Raw genomic sequence first — 26,942 nt, 5'->3', positions numbered from 1 at the left:
GAAAATTTCTGTGATCTTTTATTTTAGCTCATGAAACATGGGACCAATCCTTTACATTTTTCATTTACCTTTTTGTTCAGTGTAATTGTCCATTGGCGGAAGTGTCTGGTCAACAAGATCTATTAGTCTACAAACACACCTATCAACCCCCTTTGGTTTCAACCCCAGCATAAAACTCCTCCTTTAGTTTCAACCCCATCATAAAACGAACTATTGTTATACTAAAAACTCCAGCAGCTATGATTAGTCATACTTACCGTAAATTGAGACAATGCTTAGGCTATGCCTGTGCCTTTGCTGGATATGCGCGAGTTTACCTGCTTCCAGCAGCTATTATCAGTTGGGGGGAAACACTGCCTGTGAGATAACGTGGGAATGAGGGGCAGAGACTCGGTAAAGGGACTTAGCTTTTGAATGACATGCAGTCATATTTTATTTGTGTACCTAAGCGGAGGAAACAAATCCTTTAGGAAAAAGCTTTTTACGCAAACTGCTCCTCCTTCCCAAGCCTTCCCGATTGTGGTCCGACTCAATTTAAGACTGAAAAGCAGAGGCTGAGAAAAATAGGAGCGAGTCACTTCACTTCTGCGCCACCAAAGTCTCTTTCACACAACTATTTCTATTAATCTGGACGTTACTTCGTGTCAAACAAAAATCGGCTCTAAATTTTGAAGAGATCGGGAGTCACGCATGACCACCGAACCTTGAAAAGGTGTATTTTCTATCTCAACGATAGACCAACGGTTGGATGTCAAATGGTCCATAATAACTTGCAAAATACGCACTCACTTTTGGACAGACACATGGATTCGCTCGAAAACCCTGGACTACAAGTATGCACAGTTGTTGTATTTTGTTATTTCTATGCCTAGTTCGCATGTGTATGGTAATAAATAGCAGCAAATACCTAATTTCAATTTCTCTCGTCTTGGCGACAAATGTAACGCCATAAAGTAAACTCCAACCGGAAGTTGGTGGAGTCTGCGTTATGTCAGGTGGTATAACCTGCTAATTAGGACGAATGTTTATCTGTAATGTGAACAGTTAGGTTACAGTTGTTTCAGGCGTGTTACACAGTTATAACTGTAATTTGGACAACTTGTATTTAGTTAAAGTCAATTGAATTGCAGCTGCCTGATTATTTTACCTGGTGAACCCTATATGGCCAACTGGTTTATTAAATTAGAAATACATTTTTTGCGTCAGTAAATATGTAGATGTTTGCAAGGCCAGTCCAGTAGGCTACAGTAGTCTTAGCAGACTAAACTCCACTCCATGGTGAAGGAAGTTTATGATGAACTTTACCAACGGTGTGGAGCCAAGACGAGGCTTTGTGGAATCTAGCTCTGACTACATCGATTTGCCTTAGGTCAATACTTCAAAAAATGTAAATTATGAAACGCTCACCTTGTACCTATGTTTATCCTCTGTAGTTGCTTGCCTTTCTTTTTTTGCTGAAACCCATACTTTTTCAATAAACATTATTCAAAGACAACCACCGACTGTTTGCTTACTGCTGTTGCACTAAGGTGGCATCTCATTGAATCTCAACAAGGAAACAGTCAGTGGTGGTATTTAATTAATGTTTATTGAAAAAGTATGTCTTTCAGCAAACAAAGAAAGGCACTGCGACTACAGAGGACAAATATAGTTACAAGGTTGCCGTTTCATAATTGACATTTTTTGGGCTATCGATGTAGGCGGAGCTAGATTCCACAAAGCCTGGTTTCGGCTCCATGCCGTTGGTGAAGTTCATCAGAACCTTCCTTCATCATGGAGTGCCGTTTAGTCTGCTACAGTAGCCTAGGGGTTGGTGTTGATTCACAGCTAAGCTGAGGTTTGCCTCCCAGCCATGCTTTGATTAAGTAAATAGATGGTCTTGACCAGGTCAGTGGTCCAATGACATGGTGTAATTTTATTACATTACAGTACACGGTATAATAGCCTTGGTTTTGATTTACTGAAAGAGCAAATTGCTGGAAGTAGCCTACTGGAAGCTGCACTATTTCTACTTGCCTGTCTCTTTATGAATGTAGTGAATTCAATTCAGAATATTCAATGACTACTACTCTTTTAAAAAGGTAGCAAATATATGCACTCTAAATGGCATTCAGCATTGCCTAACATCGCTGCATATTGAGTGTCTACACCAAAATGGGTATTTTCGAATAAATAGACATACATACCCGGTTTCTAAGTAACCAACAGAATAGCTTTATTTTTATATTCATCCTTTTACATGTCCTGGGGGAATGGGTGAGAATGAAAAAAAGCAGCTTTGGATGGTTGGGTGTTTTTCAGTTGCTACTAACAACATGAGCACCTCATCCCTGTAATACAGCACTGTATATTCCCGATAAGTCAAATCAAATTGTATTTGTGAGATGTGCCGAATACAACAGTGAAATGCTTATTTTACAAGCCCTTAACCAACAATGTAGTTAAGAAAAATACGTTTTAAGTAAAAAAATAAACATAACAAATAATTAAAGAGCAACGGTAAAATAACAGTAGCAAGGCTATATACAGGGGGTACCGGTACAGAGTCAATGTGCAGGGGCACAGGTTAGTCGAGGTAATTGAGGTAATATGTAAACTACTGTTCAAACGTTTGGGGTCACTTAGAAATGTCCTTGTTTTTTTAAAGAAAAGCTAATTTTTTGGTCCATTAAAATAACATAAAATTTATCAGAAATACAGTGTAGACATTGTTAATGTTGTAAATGACTATTGTAGCTGGAAACGACAGATTTTTTAAATGGAATATCTATCTACATACTGTAGGTGTACAGAGGCCCATTTTCAGCAATCACCACTCCTGTGTTCCAATGGCATGTTGTGTTAGCTCATCTAAATTTATAATTTTAAAAGGCTAATTGATCATTAGAAAACCCTTTTGCAATTATGTTAGCACAGCTGAAACTGTTTTTCTGATTAAAAAAGCAATAAAACTGGCCTTCTTTAGACTAGTTGAAAATCTGGAGCATCAGCATTTGTGGGTTCGATTACGGGCTCAAAATGTCCAGAAACAAATAACTTTCTTCTGAAACTTGTCAGTCTATTCTTGTTCTGAGAAATGAAGGCTATTCCATGCGAGAAATTGCCAAGAAACTGAAGATCTCATACAACGCTGTGTACTACTCCCTTCATAGAACAGCGCAAACTGTCTCTAACCAGAATAGGAAGAGGAGTGGGAGGCCCCGGTGCACAACTGGGCAATAGGACAAGTACATTAGAGTGTCTAGTTTGAGAAACAGACGGCTCACAAGTGCTCAACTGGCTGCTTCATTAAATAGTACCCGCAGAACACCAGTCTCAACGTCACCAGAATCTTTGCTCAACGCACTCTATTAACAATTAATTCCCAATATGTCTTTGTTGTCTAGGTTCTACTGTGTTACCTGCTGATAAAGGTCCTTTCATGTTATTTTTCTGTTTTCTCCTTCTGCTAAAGTCACATGGAAAAGGAGCACGGAGAAAAGGCAGATTCAAAGGATCAGACGGCAGCACCTCTTCAGATGCAACAACCAACAGCTTTGTGCGACAGGTATGGGGAGCTGTAGCACACTGTGTTCAGCTTATCTAAAGGGAAGACACATTCCATTTACAAGGCGTTTACCACCTGGGTATCTTGGAGGTCTATACTTTTCTGTGAAGGCAGTGATTTCAATTGTTAGCAGTGAGAATCTGAGCTGAAGTGAAAGTGTGTGGTGTGAGAGTGATCTGACTGTGACTGTGTTAGAGATGGGCCGTGAGTGTAACCTTAATGGAATGAATGTGATGATATCTCAAGGCATATATGATTCAATAACCGTTCATCGGACACTTATGACATCATGTCTGCACTGGATGTTTACAGCATATACTGTCATTAGAACATTCTATTTCTATGGTTTATACATAGCCAGTATGTTCAGACTGGCGTAAGAGCAAAAAATGCAAAGTCATTGATATAAATCAATGCATGTTGCAATGAAAGCCCCGTTATAAACATAGCTTGGGTTCAGTATGTTAGTGGTCTCTGTGAACTGCAGGCGGCTCTTTAGCTTAGCAGTCAAAGTGCTTAAGAGTGGCTGCTGACACTGTGGCCTGTTATAAAGCAGACCCTCTGAGCTACACAGTGTGTATGTGAAGCACTCACGGTGTCTGGTCTTTGTTGAGCAGCAGACCTGCAGGGACAGAGTGGGAGAGACCGGGTTAAGGATAGGCGCCTCTGCCGAAATATTTCTGCCTTTTTTGGAGGAGATTAAGATCGCCTCCTCTTTGTTGCCAATCGAAGTGGATCGGACCAATATGGCACGCTGTGGAATTGCCACCTCCTTTCGCTCAGACAGAAAAGGTGTTTGAATTGAGGCTACGAGATGTTCGCATTTGCTTTTTCCATGTGTTTATATTGCACTGACAGCTGATCAGTGAGGACCTGCTGGGTAGATTAGGGGGTGGTGATGAAGGTCTTCTCTGCAGTGATATGTCATGCCCTTCCCCCTCGACCCCCCGGAAGACTGGTCCTGTGAAGCTGTCACATGTCCATTCCCACAGTCCCCCTGGGTATTCCAACAGGCTCATTAGGCCCACCCCCCTTTAACATCTCTGAGTCATCATGGCTAAACTCAAGTAGACTGAGAGCAACTACAGTAACTTACATCTGAGACACAACACTGCAGGAGATACCAGGATTTACGTGGAAATTAGGATAGGGAAGAAGAAAGAAAAGTAGGAGAGAGAAAAAGAAAAAAGAGAGAGGCAGGAATGTTGTTCAGTACGAGGGTCAGACAAGCAACTACAGTATATCTGACACTACTGAGAGAGATACCCAGACATGATGTAGCAAGTAGGATGGGGAGCGAGAGAAAAGTAGAGAGCGAAATAAAAAAAACAGAGAGGGGGGGAAAGGTTCTAACACGATCAGACGGGCACAGCGCAGAGCAGACATAGTATCCCCTTTTAGATGTTTGCTGGAAGAGGACACCAGGAATAGCAGCCATTCCAGGAACACTGTTAGGAACTAACATAAATACACCGTTTTGAATTGTTTTATCATAACAGTGGTTAAGCTGACCTTCTTTCCCTTCTCCTCACTCTCTCCATCTTGTTGGACATGATTATTTTCACTTCTCACACAAGTATGAGGCTGCAGTGTTTAAAACTTTAAACTAACACCATACTGGGAACTGGGTTTCAAATATGAGGAGGAAAATGTGATGTTTCACTAGCCTATTCATCAAGCTGTCAAGTTCTTTTTTATATTCTCAGACATTTTTTTTTATTGTCTAATCATCTTCACTCTTTGTTATCAGGACCCTCACCATGTCCAGCCCCAAATGTATACATATTGAAATGAGATATCTTTTTAAGACTATAATAATAGTTGAGGTACATTTTGTGATTTATGCCATATAAATATGATATCTGAGTGAGAATGACTGTCAAAATCATGGGGGGCCACCTGGAGGGGGGCCACCTGGAGGTCATGCAGGGCATGTGCCCTGCGTGCCCGGTCGGTATTCGGCCATGATTACTACAAGTTTAGAAAGCTGGCTAGACTAACTACCAATCAAAAAATTGTTAGCTGACATGGCTAATTGAGGGACTGTCAGTGACGGACATAACAAGAGAAAAACTGCTGATTCACAACCAAACTTCGAAATTGCACCTAGTGTATTCTAAGCGACCCCTGCTTTTGTCACTTATGCCTGGAACAGGCCCTGACGTGGAAAATACATTGGATTTGAAAAAGTAATCAACCAGTACTGTTTTTCATTTATTATGAACAAAAATATAAATGCAACATGCAACAATTTCAATGATTTTACTGAGTTAGGGTTAATTGAAGGAAATCCGTCAATTGAAATAAATTCATTAGGCCCTAATCTATGGATTTCACATGACTGGGCAGGGGCGCAGCCATTGGTGGGCCTGGGAGGGCATATGCCCACCCACTTGGGAGTCAGGCCCAGCCAATCAGAATGAGTTTTTCCCCACAAAAGAACTCTATTACAGACAGAAATACTGCTCAGTTTCATCAGCTGTCCGAGTGGCTGGTCTTAGACGATCCCACAGATGAGGTCCTGGGCAGTGGAGGTCCTGGGCAGGCGTGGTTACACGTGGTCTGCGGTTGTGAGGCCGCTTGGACATACTGCCAAATTCTCTAAAACGACATTGGAGGCAGCTTATGGTAGAGAAATGAACATTCAGTTCTCTGGCAATAGCTCTGTTGGACATTCTTGCAGTCTGCATGCCAATTGCATGCTCCCTCAAAACTTGAGACATCTGTGGCATAGTGTTGTGTGACAAAACTGCACATTTTAGAGTGGCCTTTTATTATCCACAGCTTCTTGATATGCCACACCTTTCAGGTGGATGCATTATCTTGGCAAAGGAGAAATGGTCACTATCAGAGATCTAAATACATTTGTGCAACATTTTTGAGAAATAAGCTTTTTGTGCGTATGGAAAATTTCAGTGTAGCTTATTTACCATCTCAGCTGTCTTACTTGGTGCTGGAAAAAAATGTCTCTAGAGCCAAAAACATTGGTCAATTTATTGCGATATGGATTTTTATCCATATCGCCCAGCTCTAAAACAACGTTGATTCAACCATTGTGTGCTAAGTGGGGAGTCTCTCCTATTCCTTCCAAATGCTCATATTATTTTGGTTTGTGACTTGTCTGACATTGGTTGAGTGCCTTCTACTCTTCTCCCATCTCCCTCAACACCACACCTGTTGCAATGGTGACTCAATCCCAGCATTCATGTGGGTGAGTGTTCAGTGTTCAGTATATTGGAGGCTCATCAGGGTTACTGTACCATCCATTACCGCTCTCAACTCTCGTTCCTGCAGTCAAACTGCTTCTGTAAGAACAGTATTCCTTTACAAATGTTTACACAGAGAGAGGGCAGACAGAGAGAGTGGGTGAAATAAGAGGAGAGACAGAGAAAAGAGCAATCATGGAGCACAAACAACATTGTAATTACCACCAATATTTATCTGTTTTATTTATATTTCCTTACTATTCGTACTTCAACTATTTGCACATTGTTCAAACACTTTACACCGCTGATAAAATAACATTTCAAATGTCTTTATCTTTTTGAGTTCAATGTTTACTGTTAATTTCAAATAGTTTTTTTTATTGTAGTTATTTTTTTCTTCTCAATTTTGTTTGTTTACATTGCCAAAGCAGGCGAAATAAACAATCAATGATGTATATAAACACTAGATTTCTGATGCTATGTATTGGCCAATAAGAGGCTTTGAAGCCGCCGGTCGGCCATATTGGAACTCTTCAGAATAAATGGAATTCTACAGTATTTCAATTAAATGTTTCAGGGACAAAGTTACACATATTTCAGTTTTTTTGCTGTTGTAGAGGGGACAGTAACATTAGAACTCTTAAAAAATATACTTTAAGGATTTCTATAGAAAACATGTTATGTTTAGCTCACATATAATTTAAACGTATGCATTAAGGTGTCTGTAATATAATAAATGTGGCATAAACTAATGTAGACATTAATAAATGCATTTCTATAGCTTCAAAAATCTATTTTACAACAGAGGAGGAGTACCAACATGGAGGCGCCTTGGCTTGAAAACAGTGCCCCTGGCAGTCATCTAGTGTATATATCATTGGTAAACATATGTTTCCCATGCCAATAAAGCCCCTTTTGAATTGAATTGACAGTGGGAGAGAGAGAGAGAGAGAGAGAGAGAGAGAGAGAGAAGAGCGAGAGGGCAAAGAAAGAAAGAAAGAAAGAAAGAAAGAAAGAGGTGCCCTCTGACTCTTACTGCCCATGGGATTTACAGTATAGGATGGAGGAAGTTGAGAGCAGTGGCGGTCTGGATCACTCAGTCAGCAGTGGGAGTAGTGGTGGTGTGGTCACTATCTGTTTTAACTCACAGCCCAGCTCTGGGGGAAGAAGGAGTAGTTTCTATAGGACTAAACTGCATCATGGATTCCATAAATAAAGTGGAACTGAGCTGAATGTCATTGAGGGGATGGTAACTGATACTGTATAATTGCAGGGATAAAAGCTTGAAGGGCATCGCAGTCTAATTTGTTTGAGATTTTAGGCCCTGTGTTCGTCCAAAATGGAATGATTCTAAGGTTGCATCCCAAATTTCATCCTATAACCTACAAAGTGCCCTATATAGTGCACTATGATGCACCCTATGGGCCCTGGTAATAATTTGTGCACTATCTAAGTAGGGAATAGGATGCCATTTGGGATGCTGACCCTCTCTCCATATGGATAGGAGTGGAGGTAGTGTTGGTGGGGTGTCTAAAAGGCAGGGTGTGGTGTGGTCGCAGGAAACCCCTTTTTCGTTATCTTGATTACAGACTTTTTTATTTTCTTTTCATCCGCCAGATTATGTTTTCTCCCGTTAATGAGGGGAAGGGGTTACGTAAGCGACGTATTGGCTGTTTTCCTTATCAGATCTGGCAAGCCCACGGGGTTTTATGTAATGGATACCAGGGACACAGACAGGGCATGGAGTAACCTAGTCACCTCTGTTCAGGCCACTGACAACCTTATAGACCTGAGCCCTGCTGACAATGTTTAGGGATACACCAAATGTGGAGAGAATGTACCAAAGTCTCCAACTGTACTTATTTTTTGTGATCTATGAGCCAAAGACAACTGACTCGAGCATGATGCTTCTTGTTTGTTACATATGCAGTGCTTATGTTTTTATCATAATAACAGAATAACCATTTGTTTTAAAAGCACATGAATACTAAATAAATGGCTTAGGGAAGGACAGATGGGCTGGGTGCTGAAAGCCGGTTTATGGTAGCACATCATTTCACTTGGCTCCTCTGACAGTTTAAGCTACCGGCACAGAACAGCAAGACTGCCACCAGGTGGTAAGAAATAAAGAGAGTAATATATCCATCATGACTATGAGCTAATGACTGTCAGTCAGTGTTTGCATGCATGTTTGACCTATCCTTAGAGTTGAAGTTATATGAATAGGCAGTGGCCATTTTAACATTTATGTCTTGGTGGGGCAAACAAACCAAAAATTTACATTACATTACATTTACATTATACAAAAATGTGGGATGGATGCCAGAAAAGCCACTACACAACACTAAACAATACATTAATTGCACTATAACGGTGGCAAACGGTGCCCACAAACTGTTAGGGCCTACGTAAAGCTGTCCCAACAGCAGTCCCAACACCTTAGCACTGCTACATCAGCGGAACTATGTCTGGCAGTGAACAGTTCATTCAGCCTCATTTACTGGCTTTAAAAAAACATAGCTGATATGGTTGACTTGCTTAAACAAATGTGGTTTCTACTGACAATTGAAATGTACAAACTATGGCATAAGAGGACTACAAGCGGATAAGAGGCAATCCGTAATTTTGATTAAGACATTAATGAGCGAGCGACGATGGACGTAGTCAATATAACTATTTGTTCAGCACATTTGAAATGTACAGCGACAGAATTCAGAACATGGGCCATTCTTACAGTGTAGTCGCTGTACACCAAGTCAAAACTGTAGGATAAATAAAGGGTGTATATAACAACAAACACAAACAACAAACAAACAAACAAACAAACAAACAAACAACAACAAACAAACAAACAAACAAACAAACAAACAACAAACAAACAAACAACAAACAACAAACAACAAACAAACAACAACAACAAACAAACAAACAACAAACAAACAAACAACAAACAACAAACAAACAAACAACAAACAAACAAACAAACACATTTATTTTTATATAGCCCTTCGTACATCAGCTGATATTCTCAAAGTGCTGTACAGAAACCCAGCCTAAAATCCCAAACAGCAAGCAAAGCATGTGAAAGAAGCACGGTGGCTAGGAAAAACTCCCTAGGAAAAACTCCCTAGAAAGGCCAAAAACCTAGGAAGAAACCTAGAGAGGAACCAGGCTATGAGGGGTGGCCAGTCCTCTTCTGGCTGTGCAGGGTGGATATTATAACAGAACATGGTCAAAATGTTAAAATGTTAAAATGTTCATAAATGACCAGCATGGTCAAATAATAATAATCATAGTAGTTGTCGAGGGTGCAACAAGCACGTCCGGTGAACAGGTCAGGGTTCCATAGCCGCAGGCAGAACAGTTGAAACTGGAGCAGCAGCACGGCCAGGTGGACTGGGGACAGCAAGGAGTCATCATACCAGGTAGTCCTGAGGCATGGTCCTAGGGCTCAGGTCCTCCGAGAGAAAGACAGAAAGAGAGAAAGAGAGAATTAGAGAGAGCATATTTAAATACACACAGGACACCGGATAAGACAAGAGAAATACTCCAGATGTAACAGACTGACCCTAGCCCCCGACACATAAACTACTGCAGCATAAATACTGGAGGCTGAGACAGGAGGGATCAGAAGACACTGTGGCCCCATCCGATGATACCCCGGACAGGGCCAAACAGGCAGGATATAACCCCACCCACTTTGCCAAAGCACAGCCCCCACACCACTAGAGGGATGTCTCCAACCACCAACTTACCGTCCTAAGACAAGGCCGAGTATAGCCCACAACGATCTCCGCCATGGCACAACCCAAGGGGGGGCGCCAACCCAGACAGGAAGACCACGTCAGTGACTCAACCCACTCAAGTGACGCACCCCTCCCATGGACGGCATGGAAGAACACCAGTAGGCCAGTGACTCAGCCTCTGTAAAAGGGTTAGAGGCAGAGAATCCCAGTGGAAAGAGGGGAACCGGCAAGGCAGAGACAGCAAGGGCGGTTCGTTGCTCCAGCCTTTCCGTTCACCTTCACACTCCTGGGCCAGACTATACTTAATCATAGGACCTACTGAAGAGATAAGTCTTCAGTAAAGACTTAAAGGTTGAGACTGAGTCTGCGTCTCTCACATTGGTAGGCAGACCATTCCATAAAAATGGAGCTCTATAGGAGAAAGCCCTACCTCCAGCCGTTTGCTTAGAAATTCTAGGGACAATTAGGAGGCCTGCGTCTTGTGACCATAGCGTACGTGTAGGTATGTACGGCAGGACCAAATCGGAAAGATAGGTAGGAGCAAGCCCATGTAATGCTTTGTAGGTTAGCAGTAAAACCTTGAAATCAGCCCTTGCCTTAACAGGAAGCCAGTGTAGGGAGGCTAACACTGGAGTAATATGATCAAATTTTTTGGTTCTAGTCAGGATTCTAGCAGCCGTATTTAGCACTAACTGAAGTTTATTTAGTGCTTTATCCGGGTAGCCGGAAAGTAGAGCATTGCAGTAGTCCAGCCTAGAAGTAACAAAAGCATGGATTAATTTTTCTGCGTCATTTTTGGACAGAAAATTTCTGATTTTTGCAATGTTACGTAGATGGAAAAAAGCTGTCCTTGAAACAGTCTTGATATGTTCTTCAAAAGAGAGATCAGGGTCCAGAGTAACGCCGAGGTCCTTCACAGTTTTATTTGAGACGACTGTACAACCATCCAGATTAATTGTCAGATTCAACAGAAGATCTCTTTGTTTCTTGGGACCTAGAACAAGCATCTCTGTTTTGTCCGAGTTTAAAAGTAGAAAGTTTGCAGCCATCCACTTCTTTATGTCTGAAACACAGGCTTCTAGCGAGGGCAATTTTGGGGCTTCACCATGTTTCATTGAAATGTACAGCTGTGTGTCGTCCGCATAGCAGTGAAATTTAACATTATGTTTTCGAATGACATCCCCAAGAGGTAAAATATATAGTGAAAACAATAGTGGTACTAAAACGGAACATTGAGGAACACCGAAATTTACAATTGATTTGTCAGAGGACAAACCATTCACAGAGACAAACTGATATCTTTCCGACAGATAAGATCTAAACCAGGCCAGAACTTGTCCATGTAGACCAATTTGGGTTTCCAATCTCTCCAAAAGAATGTGGTGATCGATGGTATCAAAAGCGGCACTAAGATCTAGGAGCACGAGGACAGATGCAGAGCCTCGGTCTGACGTCATTAAAAGGTCATTTACCACCTTCACAAGTGCAGTCTCAGTGCTATGATGGGGTCTAAAACCAGACTGAAGCGTTTCGTATACATTGTTTGTCTTCAGGAAGGCAGTCAGTTGCTGTGCAACAGCTTTTTCTAAAATTTTGGAAAGGAATGGAAGATTCGATATAGGCCGATAGTTTTTTATAATTTCTGGATCAAGATTCGGCTTTTTCAAGAGAGGCTTTATTACTGCCACTTTTAGTGAGCTTGGTACACATCCGGTGGATAGAGAGCCGTTTATTATGTTCAACATAGGAGGGCCAAGCACAGGAAGCAGCTCTTTCAGTAGTTTAGTTGGAATAGGGTCCAGTATGCAGCTTGAGGGTTTGGAGGCCATGATTATTTTCATCATTGCGTCAAGAGATATAGTACTAAAACACTTTAGTATCTCCCTTGATCCTAGGTCCTGGCAGAGTTGTGCAGACTCAGGACAATGGAGCTTTGGAGGAATACCCAGATTTAAAGAGGAGTCTGTAATTTGCTTTCTAATGATCATGATCTTTTCCTCAAAGAAGTTCATAAATTTATTACTGCTGAAGTGAAAGCCATCCTCCATTTGCGAAGGCTGCTTTTTAGTTAGCTTTGCGACAGTATCAAAAAGAAATTTCGGATTGTTCTTATTTTCCTCAATTAAGTTGGAAAAATAGGATGATCGAGCAGCAGTAAGGGCTCTTCGATACTGCACGGTACTGTCTTTCCAAGCTAGTCGGAAGACTTCCAGTTTGGTGTGGCGCCATTTCCGTTCCAATTTTCTGGAAGCTTGCTTCAGAGCTCGTGTATTTTCTGTATACCAGGGAGCTAGTTTCTTATGACAGATGTTTTTAGTTTTTAGGGGTGCAACTGCATCTAGGGTATTGCGCAAGGTTAAATTGAGTTCCTCGGTTAGGTGGTTAACTGATTTTTGTCCTCTGACGTCCTTGGGTAGGCAGAGGCAGTCTGGAAGGGCATCAAGGAATCTTTGGGTTGTCTGAGAATTTATAGCACGACTTTTAATGCTCCTTGGTTGGGGTCTGAGCAGATTATTTGTTGCAATTGCAAACGTAATAAAATGGTGGTCCGATAGTCCAGGATTATGAGGAAAAACATTTAGATCCACAACATTTATTCCATGGGACAAAACTAGGTCCAGAGTATGACTGTGGCAGTGAGTAGGTCCAGAGACATGTTGGACAAAACCCACTGAGTCGATGATGGCTCCGAAAGCCTTTTGGAGTGGGTCTGTGGACTTTTCCATGTGAATGTTAAAGTCACCAAAAATTAGAATATTATCTGCTATGACTACAAGATCCGATAGGAATTCAGGGAACTCAGTGAGGAACACTGCATATGGCCCAGGAGGCCTATAAACAGTAGCTATAAAAAGTGAGTGAGTAGGCTGCATAGATTTCATGACTAGAAGCTCAAAAGACGAAAACGTCATTGTTGTTTTTTTTTTTGTAAATTGAAATTTGCTATCGTAAATGTAAATGTCTTTCTAGCTGATTTACACGCTGAAGCTATGTTGCGCTTGGTGACCTCTGACTGTTTCATCCTAACATCGTTGGTGCCGACGTGGATAACAATATCTCTATACTCTCTACACTCGCCAGTTTTAGCTTTAGCCAGCACCGTCTTTAGATTAGCCTTAACGTCGGTAGCCCTGCCCCCTGGTAAACAGTGTATGATCGCTGGATGATTAGTTTTAAGTCTAATACTGCGGGTAATGGAGTCGCCAATGACTAGGGTTTTCAATTTGTCAGAGCTAATGGTGGGAGCCGTCGGCGTCTCAGACCCCACAACGGGAGGATTAGAGACCAGAGAAGTCTCGGCCTCCGACTCCGACTCGCTTAATGGGGAGAACCGGTTGAAAGTTTCTGTCGGCTGAATAAGCGACACCGGTTGAGCATTCCTACAGCGTTTCCCTCCAGAAGCCATGAGAAAGATGTCCGGCTGCGGGGACCGTGCGAGGGGGTTTATACTAACGTTACTATCTGTACTTACTGGTGGCACAGACGCTGTTTCATCCTTTCCTACACTGAAATTACCCTTGCCTAACGATCGCGTCTGAAGCTGGGCTTGCAGCACAGCTATCCTTGCCGTAAGGCGATCGTTCTCCTGTATATTATAAGTACAACGACTGCAATTAGAAGGCATCATGTTAATGTTACTGAGCTTCGGCTGTTTGAAGTCCTGACGAACCATGTCCAGATAAAACCTCCGGGGTGAAAAAGTTGAATGAAAAAAGTTGAGTGAGGGAAAAAGTAAAAATATACGGTAATGAAAAAGTAAAAAACCGTCAGGTATCAAAGTAAGATCGGCAACAAAAACGCACAGCAGCGTAAACAAGTCTGCAAGTTGTGACCGGAAACATATAGTGAGGAGATATATAAGCAGACAATGAAAGATCTTACAATATTCAATGATTACATTTCTCTAAAACAGGTTATAGGCTACATGTGCACCACCAAGTTAGAACAGTAGGCGAAATTAAGAGGTGAAAATAGACCAAATTATTAGGGTGAGGCACATTGAACGCCGTTTGGGTCTTTGCGTGTCAAAACAGATACATGTGAAATAACACTATTTGACCCATTAAATATGCTTTTAATTTGACACGTCAAATAACACAATTCTATTTTAGAATGTTGTGTATGATGAATTTGCACGTGCAAGCCACGCGCCACCACTGCTATCAGTAGCACTGTCAAAGCTGTACAAAACAGTAGCCAAACAAGCACACACTGGCCACAAACAATGTGTTTACAATACCGAGTTGGTTAAAATAGACCAAATGATTAGGGTGAGGCACATGGTCTACTAACAGCTTACTACACAACATGCACTTAGTATTACTTTCTCAGCTACAGTATACATACACTACCGTTTAAAAGTTTGGGGTCACTTAGAAATGTCCTTGTTTTTGAAAGAAAAGCACATTTTTTGTATATTAAAATAACATTACATTTATCAGAAATACAGTGTAGACATTGTTAATGTTGTAAATGACTATTGTAGCTGGAAACGGCTTATTTCTACATAGGCTTACAGAGGCCCATTATCAGCAACCATCACTCCTGTGTTCCAATGGCACGTTGTGTTAGCTAATCCAAGTTTATCATTTTAAAAGGCTAATTGATCATTAGAAAATTATTTTGCAATTATGTTAGCACAGCTGAAAACTATTGTGTTGATTAAAGAAGCAATAAAACTGGCCTTCTTTAGACTAGTTCAGTATCTGGAGCATCAGCATTTGTGGGTTCGATTACAGGCTCAAAATGTCCAGAAACAAACAACTTTCTTCTGAAACTCATCAGTCTATTCTTGTTCTGAGAAATGAAGGCTATTCCATGCGAGAAATTGCCAAGAAACTGAAGATCTCGTACAATGCTGTGTACTACTCCCTTCACAGAACACCGCAAACTGGCTCTAACCAGAATAGGAAGAGGAGTGGGAGGCCCCAGTGAACAACTGAGCAAGAGGACAAGAACATTAGAGTGTCTAGTTTGAGAAACAGACGCCTCACAAGTCCTCAACTGTCAGTTTCATTAAATAGTACCCGTAAAACACCAGTCTTAACCTGATGGGTCTAGGGGGCAGCATTTGCACGTCTGGATAAAAAAAATGTACCCGATTTAATCTGGTTACTAATCCTACCCAGTAACTAGAATATGCATATACTTATTATATATGGATAGAAAACACTCTAAAGTTTCCAAAACTGTTTGAATGGTGTCTGTGAGTATAACAGAACTCATTTGGCAGGCAAAACCCTGAGACATTTTCTGACAGGAAGTGGATACCTGATGTGTTGTATTGACTTTAAACCTATCCCATTGAAAAACACAGGGGTTTAGGAATATTTTGGCACTTCCTATTGCTTCCACTAGATGTCACCAGCCTTTACAAAGTGTTTTGAGTCTTCTGGAGGGAGATCTGACCGAACAAGAGCCATGGAACGGTGATGTCCCATTAGACACCTGGCGCGCTACTTCATGTTGGGTACCCTCGTTCCAATACGTTATAAAAGAGTATGCATTCGTCCACCTTGAATATTATTCATGTTCTGGTTAAAAAAGGCCCTAATGATTTATGCTATACAACGTTTGACATGTTTGAACGAACGGAAATATATTTTTTCCCCTCGTTCATGACGAGAAGTCCGGCTGGCTTACATCATGTGCTAACGAGACGGAGATTTTTGGACATAAATGATGAGCTTTTTTGAACAAAACTACATTCGTTATGGACCTGTGATACCTGGAAGTGACATCTGATGAAGAGAATCAAAGGTAATGGATTATTTACATAGTATTTTCGATTTTAGATCTCCCCAACATGACGTCTAGTCTGTATCGCAACGCGTATTTTTCTGGGCGCAGTGCTCAGATTATTGCAAAGTGTGATTTCCCAGTAAGGTTATTTTTAAATCTGGCAAGTTGATTGCGTTCAAGAGATGTAAATCTATAATTCTTTAAATGACAATATAATATTTTACCAATGTTTTCTAATTTTAATTATTTAATTTCTGACGCTGACTTGACTGCCGGTTATTGGAGGGAAACGATTTCCTCAACATCAATGCCATAGTAAAACGCTGTTTTTGTATATAAATATGAACTTGATAGAACTAAAAATGCATGCATTGTCTAACATAATGTCCTAGGAGTGTCATCTGATGGAGATTGTAAAAGGTTAGTGCATCATTTTAGCTGGTTTTATGGTTTTGGTGACCCTGTCTTTGACTTGACAAAACATTACACACAACTCTTGTAAATGTACTGTCCTAACATACTCTAAATTTATGCTTTCGCCGTAAAACCTTTTTGAAATCGTAAAACGTGGTTAGATTAAGGAGATGTTTATCTTTCAAATGGTGTAACATAGTTGTATTTTTGAAAAATTTGAATTTTGACATTTATTTGGATTCAAATTTGCCGCTCTTGAAATGCACCTGCTGTTGATGGAGTGCACCACGGGTGGCACGCTAGCGTCCCACCTAGCCCCAAGAGGTTAACGTCAACAGTGAAGAGGCGACTCCGGGATGCTGGCCTTCTTATTTCATTTTTTTGCTAAAAATGTGGGTCTCAAAACAGGCTCTGCCCTGAATGACGGGGTCACCATTGTGAATAGGTACTAAGCTATCTAGGAGACAAAATTAAAATAGAAAATGTTTTGTTTCTGTTGCAGTATTAGAGTAGATTGTTTCTATGTTAATAGTATGGTCATTCAGGCCCATGAACAGCATAGAATCAGGGAAATATATGCAGGAGTAACCTTGTTTGGTTTATCTGAGTGCAAAATGTAAGATGGATGCCTGCATATTCTCCTTCCTTCCTCTGTCCTGTCAGGAGAGGAAGCATTAGAGAACAGTGCCCTCTGTTACAAGCAGGGCAGTTTTTATCTTTAGGCACCTGCTGTTTCAGGATTTGTGCGTCCGAAATGGCACCATATTCCCGATATAGTGCAACATTTTTGACCAGAGCCCCATGGGATCATGTCAAAAGTAGTGTACTGTATAGGGAAGAGGGTGCCATTTGGGATGCATTATCAGTGATTGATTGAGAATGTCTGCAGGACAGACATTGACCGAGACCTGCCAAGTCGCTTTGTACTTTCCTCAGAATAATAGACAATGACATCCTTGAATCTGAATCCTCTGTGTCCTTGTATTTTTTTATCGCTGTGAATCATTACTTTGCATTTCTGATAAATAGTGGTGTGCTGGTATTTTCATTAAACCTGTGGCAGCTTGTAGTATTTATACAGTTGAAGTCGGAAGTTTACATACACTTAGGTTTTGGTCATTATTTAAAACTCGTCTTTCAACCACTCCACAAATTTCTTGTTAACAAACTATAGTCTTGGCAAGTCGGTTAGGACATCTACTTTGTGCATGAGACAAGTAATATTTCCAACAATTGTTTACAGTGTCACGTTCACTGTCTTCAAACTCCCGAAAATAAATAAACCAAGGCGCAGCGTGCATGGAATTCCACATCTTTTAATGAAGATGAAAACCAAACAGAAGAAAACCAAAACATGACGCATGACGTTCTTGGCTACTCACAGGCAGCTACACAAAAACAAGATCCCACAATCACAGGTGGGAAAAGGGCTGCCTAAGTATGATTCCCAATCAGAGACAACGATAGACAGCTGCCTCTGATTAGGAACCATACTCGGCCAAAAACAAAGAAATAAACAACATAGAATGCCCACCGCACATCACACCCTGACCTAACCAAATAGAGAAATAAAACGTCACTCTAAGGTCAGGGCGTGACACACAGACAGATTATTTTACTTATAATTCACTGTATCACAATTCCAGTGGGTCAGAAGTTTACATACACTAAGTTGACTGTGCCTTTAAACAGCTTGGAAAATTCCAGAAAATTATGTCATTGCTTTAGAAGCTTCTGATAGGATAATTGACATAAATTGAGTCAATTGGAGGTGTACATGTGGATGTATTTCAAGGCCTACCTTCAAACTCAGTGCCTCTTTGCTTGACATCATGGGAAAAAAATTGTAGACCTCCACAAGTTGGTGTCATCCTTGGGAACAATTTCCAAATGCCTGAAGGTACCACGTTCATCTGTACAAACAATAGTACGCAAGTATAAACACCATGGGACCACGCAGCCCTCATACCGCTCAGGAAGGGGATGCGTTCTGTCTCCTAGTGATGAACGTACTTTGGTGCGAAAAGTGCAAATCAATCCCAGAACAACAGCAAAGGACCTTGTGAACATGCTGGAGGAAACAGGTACAAAAGTATCTATAGCCACAGTAAAACGAGTCCTATATCGACATAACCTGAAAGGCCGCTTAGCAAGAAAGATGCCACTGCTCCAAAACCGCCAGAAAAAAAGCCAGACTATGGTTTGCAACTGCACATGGGGACAAAGATCGTACTTTTTGGAGAAATGTCCTCTGGTCTGATGAAACAAAAATAAAACAGTTTGGCCATAATGACCATCGTTATGTTTGGAGGAAAAAGGGGAGGCTTGCAAGCCAAAGAACACCATCCCAACCGTGAAGCACGGGGGTGGCAGCATCATGTTGTGTGGGTGCTTTGCTGCAAGAGGGACTAGTGCACTTCACAAAATAGATGGCATCATGAGGGAGGAAAATTATGTGGATATATTGACGCAACATCTCAAGACATCAGTCAGGAATTTAAAGCTTGGTTGCAAATGGGTCTTCCAAATGGACAATGACCCCAAGCATACTTCCAAAGTTGTGGCAAAATGGCTCAAGGACAACAAAGTCAAGGTATTGGAATGGGCATCACAAAGCCCTGACCTCAATCCTATTGAAAATTTGTGCGCAGATCTGAAAAAGTTTGTGCGAGCAAGGAGACCCACAAACCTGACTCAGTTACACCAGCTCTGTCTGGAGGAATGGGCCAAAATTCACACAACTTATTGTGGGAAGCTTGTGGAAGGCTACCTGAAACGTTTGACCCAAGTTAAACAATTTAAAGGCATTGCTACCAAATACTAATTGACTTTATGTAAACTTCTGACCCATTCTCTCTACAATTATTCTCACGTTTCACATTCTTAAAATCAAGTGGTGATCCTAACTGACTTAAGACAGGGAAGTTTTTCTCAGATTAAATGTCAGGAAATGTGAAAAACTGAGTTTAAATGTATTTGGCTAAGGTGTATGTAAACTTCCAACTTCAACTGTAACTAGTGGCCTCAAGTGGTATAGTATAGTACCTGTTAGGTCCATGTCCCTGAAAGATACTCTCTCACAACGGTATTCATTTGCATGTGTTCTTATTCAGATAGTACAGATTGTGTTGCAGAGCGGCGTATCACGACCCTCAGCTATTTGTCATGGTCACTGTGTCACCAGAGAGTGAGTGATGATCACTTCTCTGATAGAACGTGAAATTACCCCCCTCTTCCTCCCCCCTCCTCTACCCTCCTCCCATTGCCTCCGAAAGGTGGAGAGGTCTCTGCCTGCAATGATGCTCCTCCATCAAAACAGTGACACCTGCCACAGAATGAAGCATTGACGTGATTTATCAACGCATCGAGGAAAGAATGTGCCGTGTTTAATTCTGACGAGTGAGCTCTAAAAAGGTTTACCCAGTCCAGATAGGGGATTAATATATATTGATTGATTACAGTAGATGTGAAAGCATCACTGGAGGTTATCCGTACGTACTGTTACAGTGCATTCGGAAAGTATTCAGACCCCTTCCTTTTTTTGCACGTTTTGTTACGTTACAGCCTTATTCTAAAATAGATTAAATAAAAAAAATACAGCAAAATGAAAAAGTGAAAACAGGTTTTTAGAAATTGTAGCACATTTATTACAAAGAAAAAACTTAAATACATTATTTACATAAGTATTCAGAACCTTTGCTATGGGACTGAGCTCAGGTGCATCCTGCTTCGATTGATCATCCTTGAGATATTTTTACAACTTGATTGGAGTCCACCTGTGGTAAATTCAATTGATCGGACATGATTTGGAAAGGCACACACCTGTCTATATAAGGTCCCACAGTTGACCGTGCATGTCAGAGCAAAAACCAAGCCATAAGATATTGACCGTAGATCTCTGAGACAGGATTGTGTTGAGGCACAGATCTGGGGAAGGGTACCAAAACATTCCTGCGGCGTTGAAGTTTCCCAAGAACACATTGGCCTCCATCATCCTTAAATGGAAGAGGTTTGGAACCACCAAGACTCTTCCTAGAGCTGGCCGTCCGGCCAAACTGAGCAATTGGGGGAGAAGGGCCTTGGTCAGGGAGGTGACCAAGAACCCGATGGTCACTCTGACAGAGCTCCAGAGTTCCTCTGTGGAGATGGGGAAACCTTCCAGAAGGGCAACCATCTCTGCAGCACTATACCAATCAGGCCTTTATGGTAGAGTGGTCAGAGGGAAGCCACTCCTCAGTAAAAGACACATGACAGCCCGCTTGGAGTTTGCCAAAAGGCACATAAAGGACTCTCAGACCATGAGAAACAAGATTCTCTGGTTTGATGAAACAAAGATTGAACTATTTGGCCTGAATGCCAAGGGTCACTTGTGGAGGAAACCTGGCACCGTCTCTACGGTGAAGCATGGTGGTGGCAGCATCATGCTGTGGGGATATTTTTCAGCGGCAGGGATTGAGAGACTAATCAGGATCAAGGGAAAGATGAACGGAGCATAGTACAGAGAGATCCTTGATGAAAACCTGCTCCAAAGCATCAAGGCCTCAGACTGGGGCAAAGATTTACCTTCCAACAGGACAACGACCCTAAGCACACAGCCAAGACAATGCAGGAGTGGCTTCGGGACAAGTCTTTGAATGTCCTTGAGTGGCCCAGCCAGAGCTCAGACTTGAACCCGATCGAACATCTCTGGAGAGACCTGAAAATATCTGTGCAGCGACGCTCCCCATCCAACCTGACAGAGCTTGAGAGGATCTGCAATGAAGAATGGGAGAAACTCCCCAAATACAGGTGTTTCAAACTTGTAGCGTCATACCGAAGAAGACTGTGTAATCGCTGCCAAAGGTGCTTCAACAAAGTACTGAGTAAAGTGTCTGAATACTTATGTAAATATCAAATTTTTGTTTTAGATTTTTAATACATTTCCAAAAATAATTCTAAAAACCTGTTTTTACTTTGTCATAATGGGATATGTGTGTAGATTGATGAGTGAAAAAAAACAATGTAATCCATTTTAGAATAAGGCTGTAACGTAACAAAATGTGGGAAAAGTCAAGGGGTCTGAATACTTTCCGAATGCACTGTATAGGGAATGCGGTACCATTTGGGACGCAGACACATTTCTTTGGTCAAACTGGCCTGGCCTATAGAGAACTGTGTTTTCCCCTTGTCCCAAACCAGCTCTCTGGCCTACGATTTGACAGTAGAAGTCACATTGTGATTGTCCTTGTGACAAATGGCTCTTTGGAACCAATGGCGCGTACTAGATGGAGCAGAATGAACAAGGAGAGGGGAGCGTCACAGGGAGATTATCCTGTTAGGGCTAGGGGGCAGTATTTACACGGCCGGATAAAAAACGTACCCGATTTAATCTGGTTATTACTACTGCCCAGAAACTAAAATATGCATATAATTATTGGCTTTGGATAGAAAACACCCTAAAGTTTCTAAATCTATTTGAATGGTGTCTGTGAGTATAATAGAACTCATATGGCAGGCAAAAACCTGAGAAGATTCTGTACAGGAAGTGCCCTCTCTGACCATTCCTTGGGCTTCTTGGCTCTGTTTATTGAAAACTTAGGATCTTTGCTGTAACGTGACACTTCCTACGGCTCCCATAGGCTCTCAGAACCCGGGAAAAAGCTGAATGATGTAATTCCAGCCGCTGGCTGAAACACATTAGCGCCTATGGTAAGTGGTCGATCAGAGGACCATCAGACTGAGGCGCGTGCACGGGGCGACACCATGTTTTTATTTTCTCTTTGTACTAAAACACGATTTCCCGGTCGGAATATTATTCCTTTTTTTACGAGAAAAATGGCATAAAAATTGATTTTAAACAGCGGTTGACATGCTTCGAAGTACGGTAATGGAATATTTAGAATTTTTTTGTCACGAAACGCGTCGGGCGCGTCACCCTTCTTTACCCTTTCGGATAGTGTCTTGAACGCACGAACAAAACGCCGCTATTTGGATATAACTATGGATTATTTTGAACCAAACCAACATTTGTTATTGAAGTAGAAGTCCTGGGAGTGCATTCTGACGAAGAACAGCAAAGGTAATAACATTTTTCTTATAGTAAATCTGACTTTGGTGAGGGCTAAACTTGGTGGGTGTCTAAATAGCTAGCCCTGTGATGCCGGGCTATCTACTCAGAATATTGCAAAATGTGCTTTCACCGAAAAGCTATTTTAAAATCGGACATAGCGAGTGCATAGAGGAGTTCTGTATCTATAATTCTTAAAATAATTGTTATGTTTTTTGTGAACGTTTATCGTGAGTAATTTAGTAAATTCACCGGAAGTTTGCGGGGGGTATGCTAGTTCTGAACGTCACATGCTAATGTAAAAAGCTGGTTTTTGATATAAATATGAACTTGATTGAACAAAACATGCATGTATTGTATAACATAATGTCCTAAGATTGCCATCTGATGAAGATCATCAAAGGTTAGTGCTGCATTTAGCTGTGATTTGGGTTTATGTGACATTCTATGCTAGCTTGAAAAATGGGTGTCTGATTATTTCTGGCTGGGTACTCTGCTGACATAATCTAATGTTTTGCTTTCGTTGTAAAGCCTTTTTGTTCCATCGGGCTCTAGCGACTCCTGTGGCGGGCCGGGTGCATGCATGCTGACACGGTTGACCAGGTGTATGGTGTTTCCTCTGACACATTGGTGAGGTTGGTTTCTGGGTTAAGCGGGCATTGCATTAAGAAGCAATGTAGCTTGGTTGGGTTGTGTTTCGGTGGATGGACAGCTCTCGACCTTTGCCTCCCCTGAGTCCGTATGGGAGTACAGGTGATGAGACAAGACTGTAACTACCAATTGCATACCATGAAATTGGGGAGAAAAAGGGTTAAAAAACTAAACAAAAAGATAGTAGTGCACTATATTGCGCCAGAGGGGATAGCTGCTGTTTTACAGACTCCTAACCAACTGTTTTGTTTGTTTGTTTTAGTCACCTCGAACGGGACAAAGAATTTTTCTTTAATGAGCCCGACGCGAAGGATATACTGCTTCCTCAAGACCAGGCCCAAATCCCTGTCATTCACGCGAAGTAAAGACGGAAATATAGGGGGCGAAGATCGGGGTCCCTTGTGAGAATTTGTCAGTTAGTGGGTAACCCACCTTTACCATCCATTCTATTGGTCAACGTGCAATCACTGGAAAATAAACTGGATGATCTCCGTTCGAGATTATCCTACCAACGGGATATTAAAACTGTAATATTTTATGTTTCACCGAGTTGTGGCTGATCGACAGCACGGATAATATAGAGCTGTCTGGGTATTCCATGCATCGGCAGGACAGAACAGCTACGTCTAGTAAGACGTGGGTTGGGGGTGTGTGTCTATTTGTCAATAACAGCTGGTGCGCCATGTCTAATATTAAAGAAGTCTTGAGGTATTGCTCGCCTGAGGTAGAGTAACTCATGATAAACTGTAGACAACCCATTCTACCAAGAGTTTTTCCATCTATATTATTTGTAGCTGTCTATTTACCACCACAAGCCGATACTGGCACTAAGACCGCATTCAACGAGCTGTGTAAGGCCATAACCAAACAAGAAAATTCTCATCCAGAAGCGGCTCTCCTAGTGGCCGGGGACTTTAATGCAGGCAAACTTAGCTAATTTCTACCAGCATGTCACGTCCAACCAGAGGGAAAAAAACTATAGACCACCTTACTCCACACACAGAGACGCATACAAAGCTCTCCCTCACCGTCCATTTGCCAAATATGACCATAATTCTATCCTCCTGATTCCTGCTTACAAGAACAAACTGAAGCTGGAAGTACCAGTGACTCGCTCAATACGGACATGGTCAGATCACGCAGATGCTATGCTACAGGACTGTTTTGTTAGCGCAGACTGGAATATGTTCCGGGATTCATCCAATGCTATTGAGGAGTATAGCACCTCAGTCACCGGCTTCATCAATAAGTGCATCGACGACGTTGTCCCCACAGTGACCGTGTGTACATATCCCAACCAGAAGCCATGGTCAGATGAAGCAGATGCTAAACTACAGGACTGCTTTGCTATCACAGACTGGAACATGTTCCGGGATTCTTCCGATGATATTGAGGAATACACCACACCACTGGCTTTATCAATAAGTGCATTGAGGATGTCGTCCCCACAGTGACTGTACGTACATACCCCAACCAGAAGCCATGGATTACAGGCAACATTCGCACTGAGCTAAAGGGTAGAGCTGCCGCTTTCAAGGTGCGGGACTCTAACCCGGAAGCTTACAAGAAATCCTGCTATGCCCTGCGACGAACCATCAAACAGGCAAAGCGTCAATACAGGGCTAAGATTGAATCATACTACACCAGCTCCGACGCTCGTCTGATGTGGAAGGGCTTGCAAACTATTACAGACTACAAAGGGAAGCACAGCCGCAAGCTGCCCAGTGACACGAGCCTACCAGACGAGCTAAATCACTTCTATGCTCGCTTCGAGGCAAGAAACACTGAGACATGCATGAGAGCAGCAGCTGTTCCGGACGACTGTGTGATCACGCTCTCCATAGCCGACGTGAGTAAGACCTTTAAACAGGTCAACATTCCCAAGGCTGCGGGGCCAGATGGATTACCAGGACGTGTTCACCCATGGCCAGGCACGACTCCAACACCATCATTAAGTTTGCTGACAACACAACAGTGGTAGGCCTGATCACCGACAATGACGAGACAGCCTGTAGGGAGGAGGTCAGCGACCTGGCCGGGTGGTGCCAGAATAACAACCTATCCCTCAATGTAACCAAGACTGAGGAGATGATTGTGGTCTACAGGAAAAGGAGCACCGAGCACGTCCCATTCTCATCGACGGGGCTGTAGTGGAGCAGGTTGAGAGCTTCAGATTCCTTGGTGTCCACATCAACAACAAATTAGAATGGTCCAAACACACCAAGACAGTCGTGAAGAGGGCTATTCCCCCTCAGGAAACTAAAATGATTTGGCATGGGTCCTGAGATCCTCAAAAGGTTCTACAGCTGCAACATCGAGAGCATCCTGACCGGTTGCATCACTGCCTGGTACAGCAATTGCTCGGCCTCCGACCGCAAGGCACTTCAGAGGGTAGTGCGTACGGCTCAGTACATCACTGGGGCAAAGCTGCCTGCCATCCAGGACCTCTACACCAGGCGGTGTCAGAGGAAGGCCCTGAAAATTGTCAAAGACCCCAGCCACCCCAGTCATAGACTGTTCTCTCTACTACCGCATGGCAAGCGGTACCGGAGTGCCAAGTCTAGGACAAAAAGGCTTCTCAACAGTTTTTACCCCCAAGCCATAAGACTCCTGAACAGGTAACCAAATGGTTACCCGGACTATTTGCATTGTGTGACCTCCCCCTGCCCCCCCGCTACTCTCTGTTTATCTTATATGCATAGTCACTTTAACTACACATTCATGTACATACGACCTCAATTGTCCCGACCAACCAGTGCTCCCACACATTGGCTAACCCGGGCTATCTGCATTGTGTCCCACCACCCGCCAACCCCTATTTTTACGCTACTGCTACTCTCTGTTCATCATACATGCATAGTCACTTTAAAACCTCTTCAGCGTCTGATCCCGTTAGCGGGATCAAAATCCAGCGAAAAATCATATCGCCAATTAGCATTAAAAAAAAATCATAATTTAAAAAAAAAATATAATATATATATATTTTTTTATAGATACACCTCTCCTGAATCGACCCACGTCGTCCGATTTCAAAAAGGTTTTACAGGAAAAGCAAATCATTAGATTATATTAGATGAGTCCATCGTAAAAAGCAGCTTCATAGCCATTTTCCGACCAACCACTTGCATCACATATAATCAAAAAACAGCTAAATGCAGCACTAACCTTTTACAAACTTCATCAGATGGCACCCCTAGGACATCATGTTATACAATGCATGCATTCTTTTGTTCAATAAAGGTCATATTTATATATAAAAACAGCATTTTACATCTCTGTCTGAGGTTGACTACATAATTTCCCCTCAAAAGCGTCCCGGTAAACAATGCTACATTTCCCTAAATTACTATCCTATAACGATTTTTTAAATGTATATTGTCAATCTAACATTTATAGATGAATATCTCTTGAGAACACCCGTCATACCAGATTTTAAATTAACTTTACTGGGTAATCACACTTTGCGATAAAAGGAGATGCGATACTCAGAAAATTAGCTAATATACAGAGCTCGGCGCCATCTTGGAAAGAATCGCATGTCACATCTCATCTTGTATAATATTGTCAATAATCGCCTACCTTTAGTTGTC

General features: G+C 41.9%; 1 protein-coding gene across 4 annotated transcripts in view; it reads left to right on the top strand.

The window, feature by feature from the left end:
* The first annotated feature begins 293 nt into the window (after positions 1 to 293).
* LOC106578706 (voltage-dependent L-type calcium channel subunit beta-2) overlaps positions 294 to 26,942 on the top strand; it is a 161,394-nt gene continuing 134,745 nt past the window's right edge. Inside the window, exons 1-2 of one of the 4 annotated variants that reach the window (XM_014157825.2) lie at positions 294 to 833; positions 3,455 to 3,547. In XM_014157825.2, coding sequence (XP_014013300.1) covers positions 756 to 833; positions 3,455 to 3,547 — 171 coding nt within the window. In that variant the 5' untranslated portion in view covers positions 294 to 755. The remainder of the gene's footprint in view (positions 834 to 3,454; positions 3,548 to 26,942) is intronic. The other 3 variants (XM_014157831.2, XM_014157824.2, XM_014157830.2) reach the window with 3 other exon arrangements.

This window comes from Salmo salar, chromosome ssa19 (genome assembly GCF_905237065.1).
Source record: "Salmo salar chromosome ssa19, Ssal_v3.1, whole genome shotgun sequence".
NCBI classification, from domain to species: Eukaryota; Metazoa; Chordata; class Actinopteri; order Salmoniformes; family Salmonidae; genus Salmo; species Salmo salar.
The sequence above is the reverse complement of the archived record's forward strand: the minus strand, read 5'-3'. Positions and strand labels throughout refer to the sequence as shown.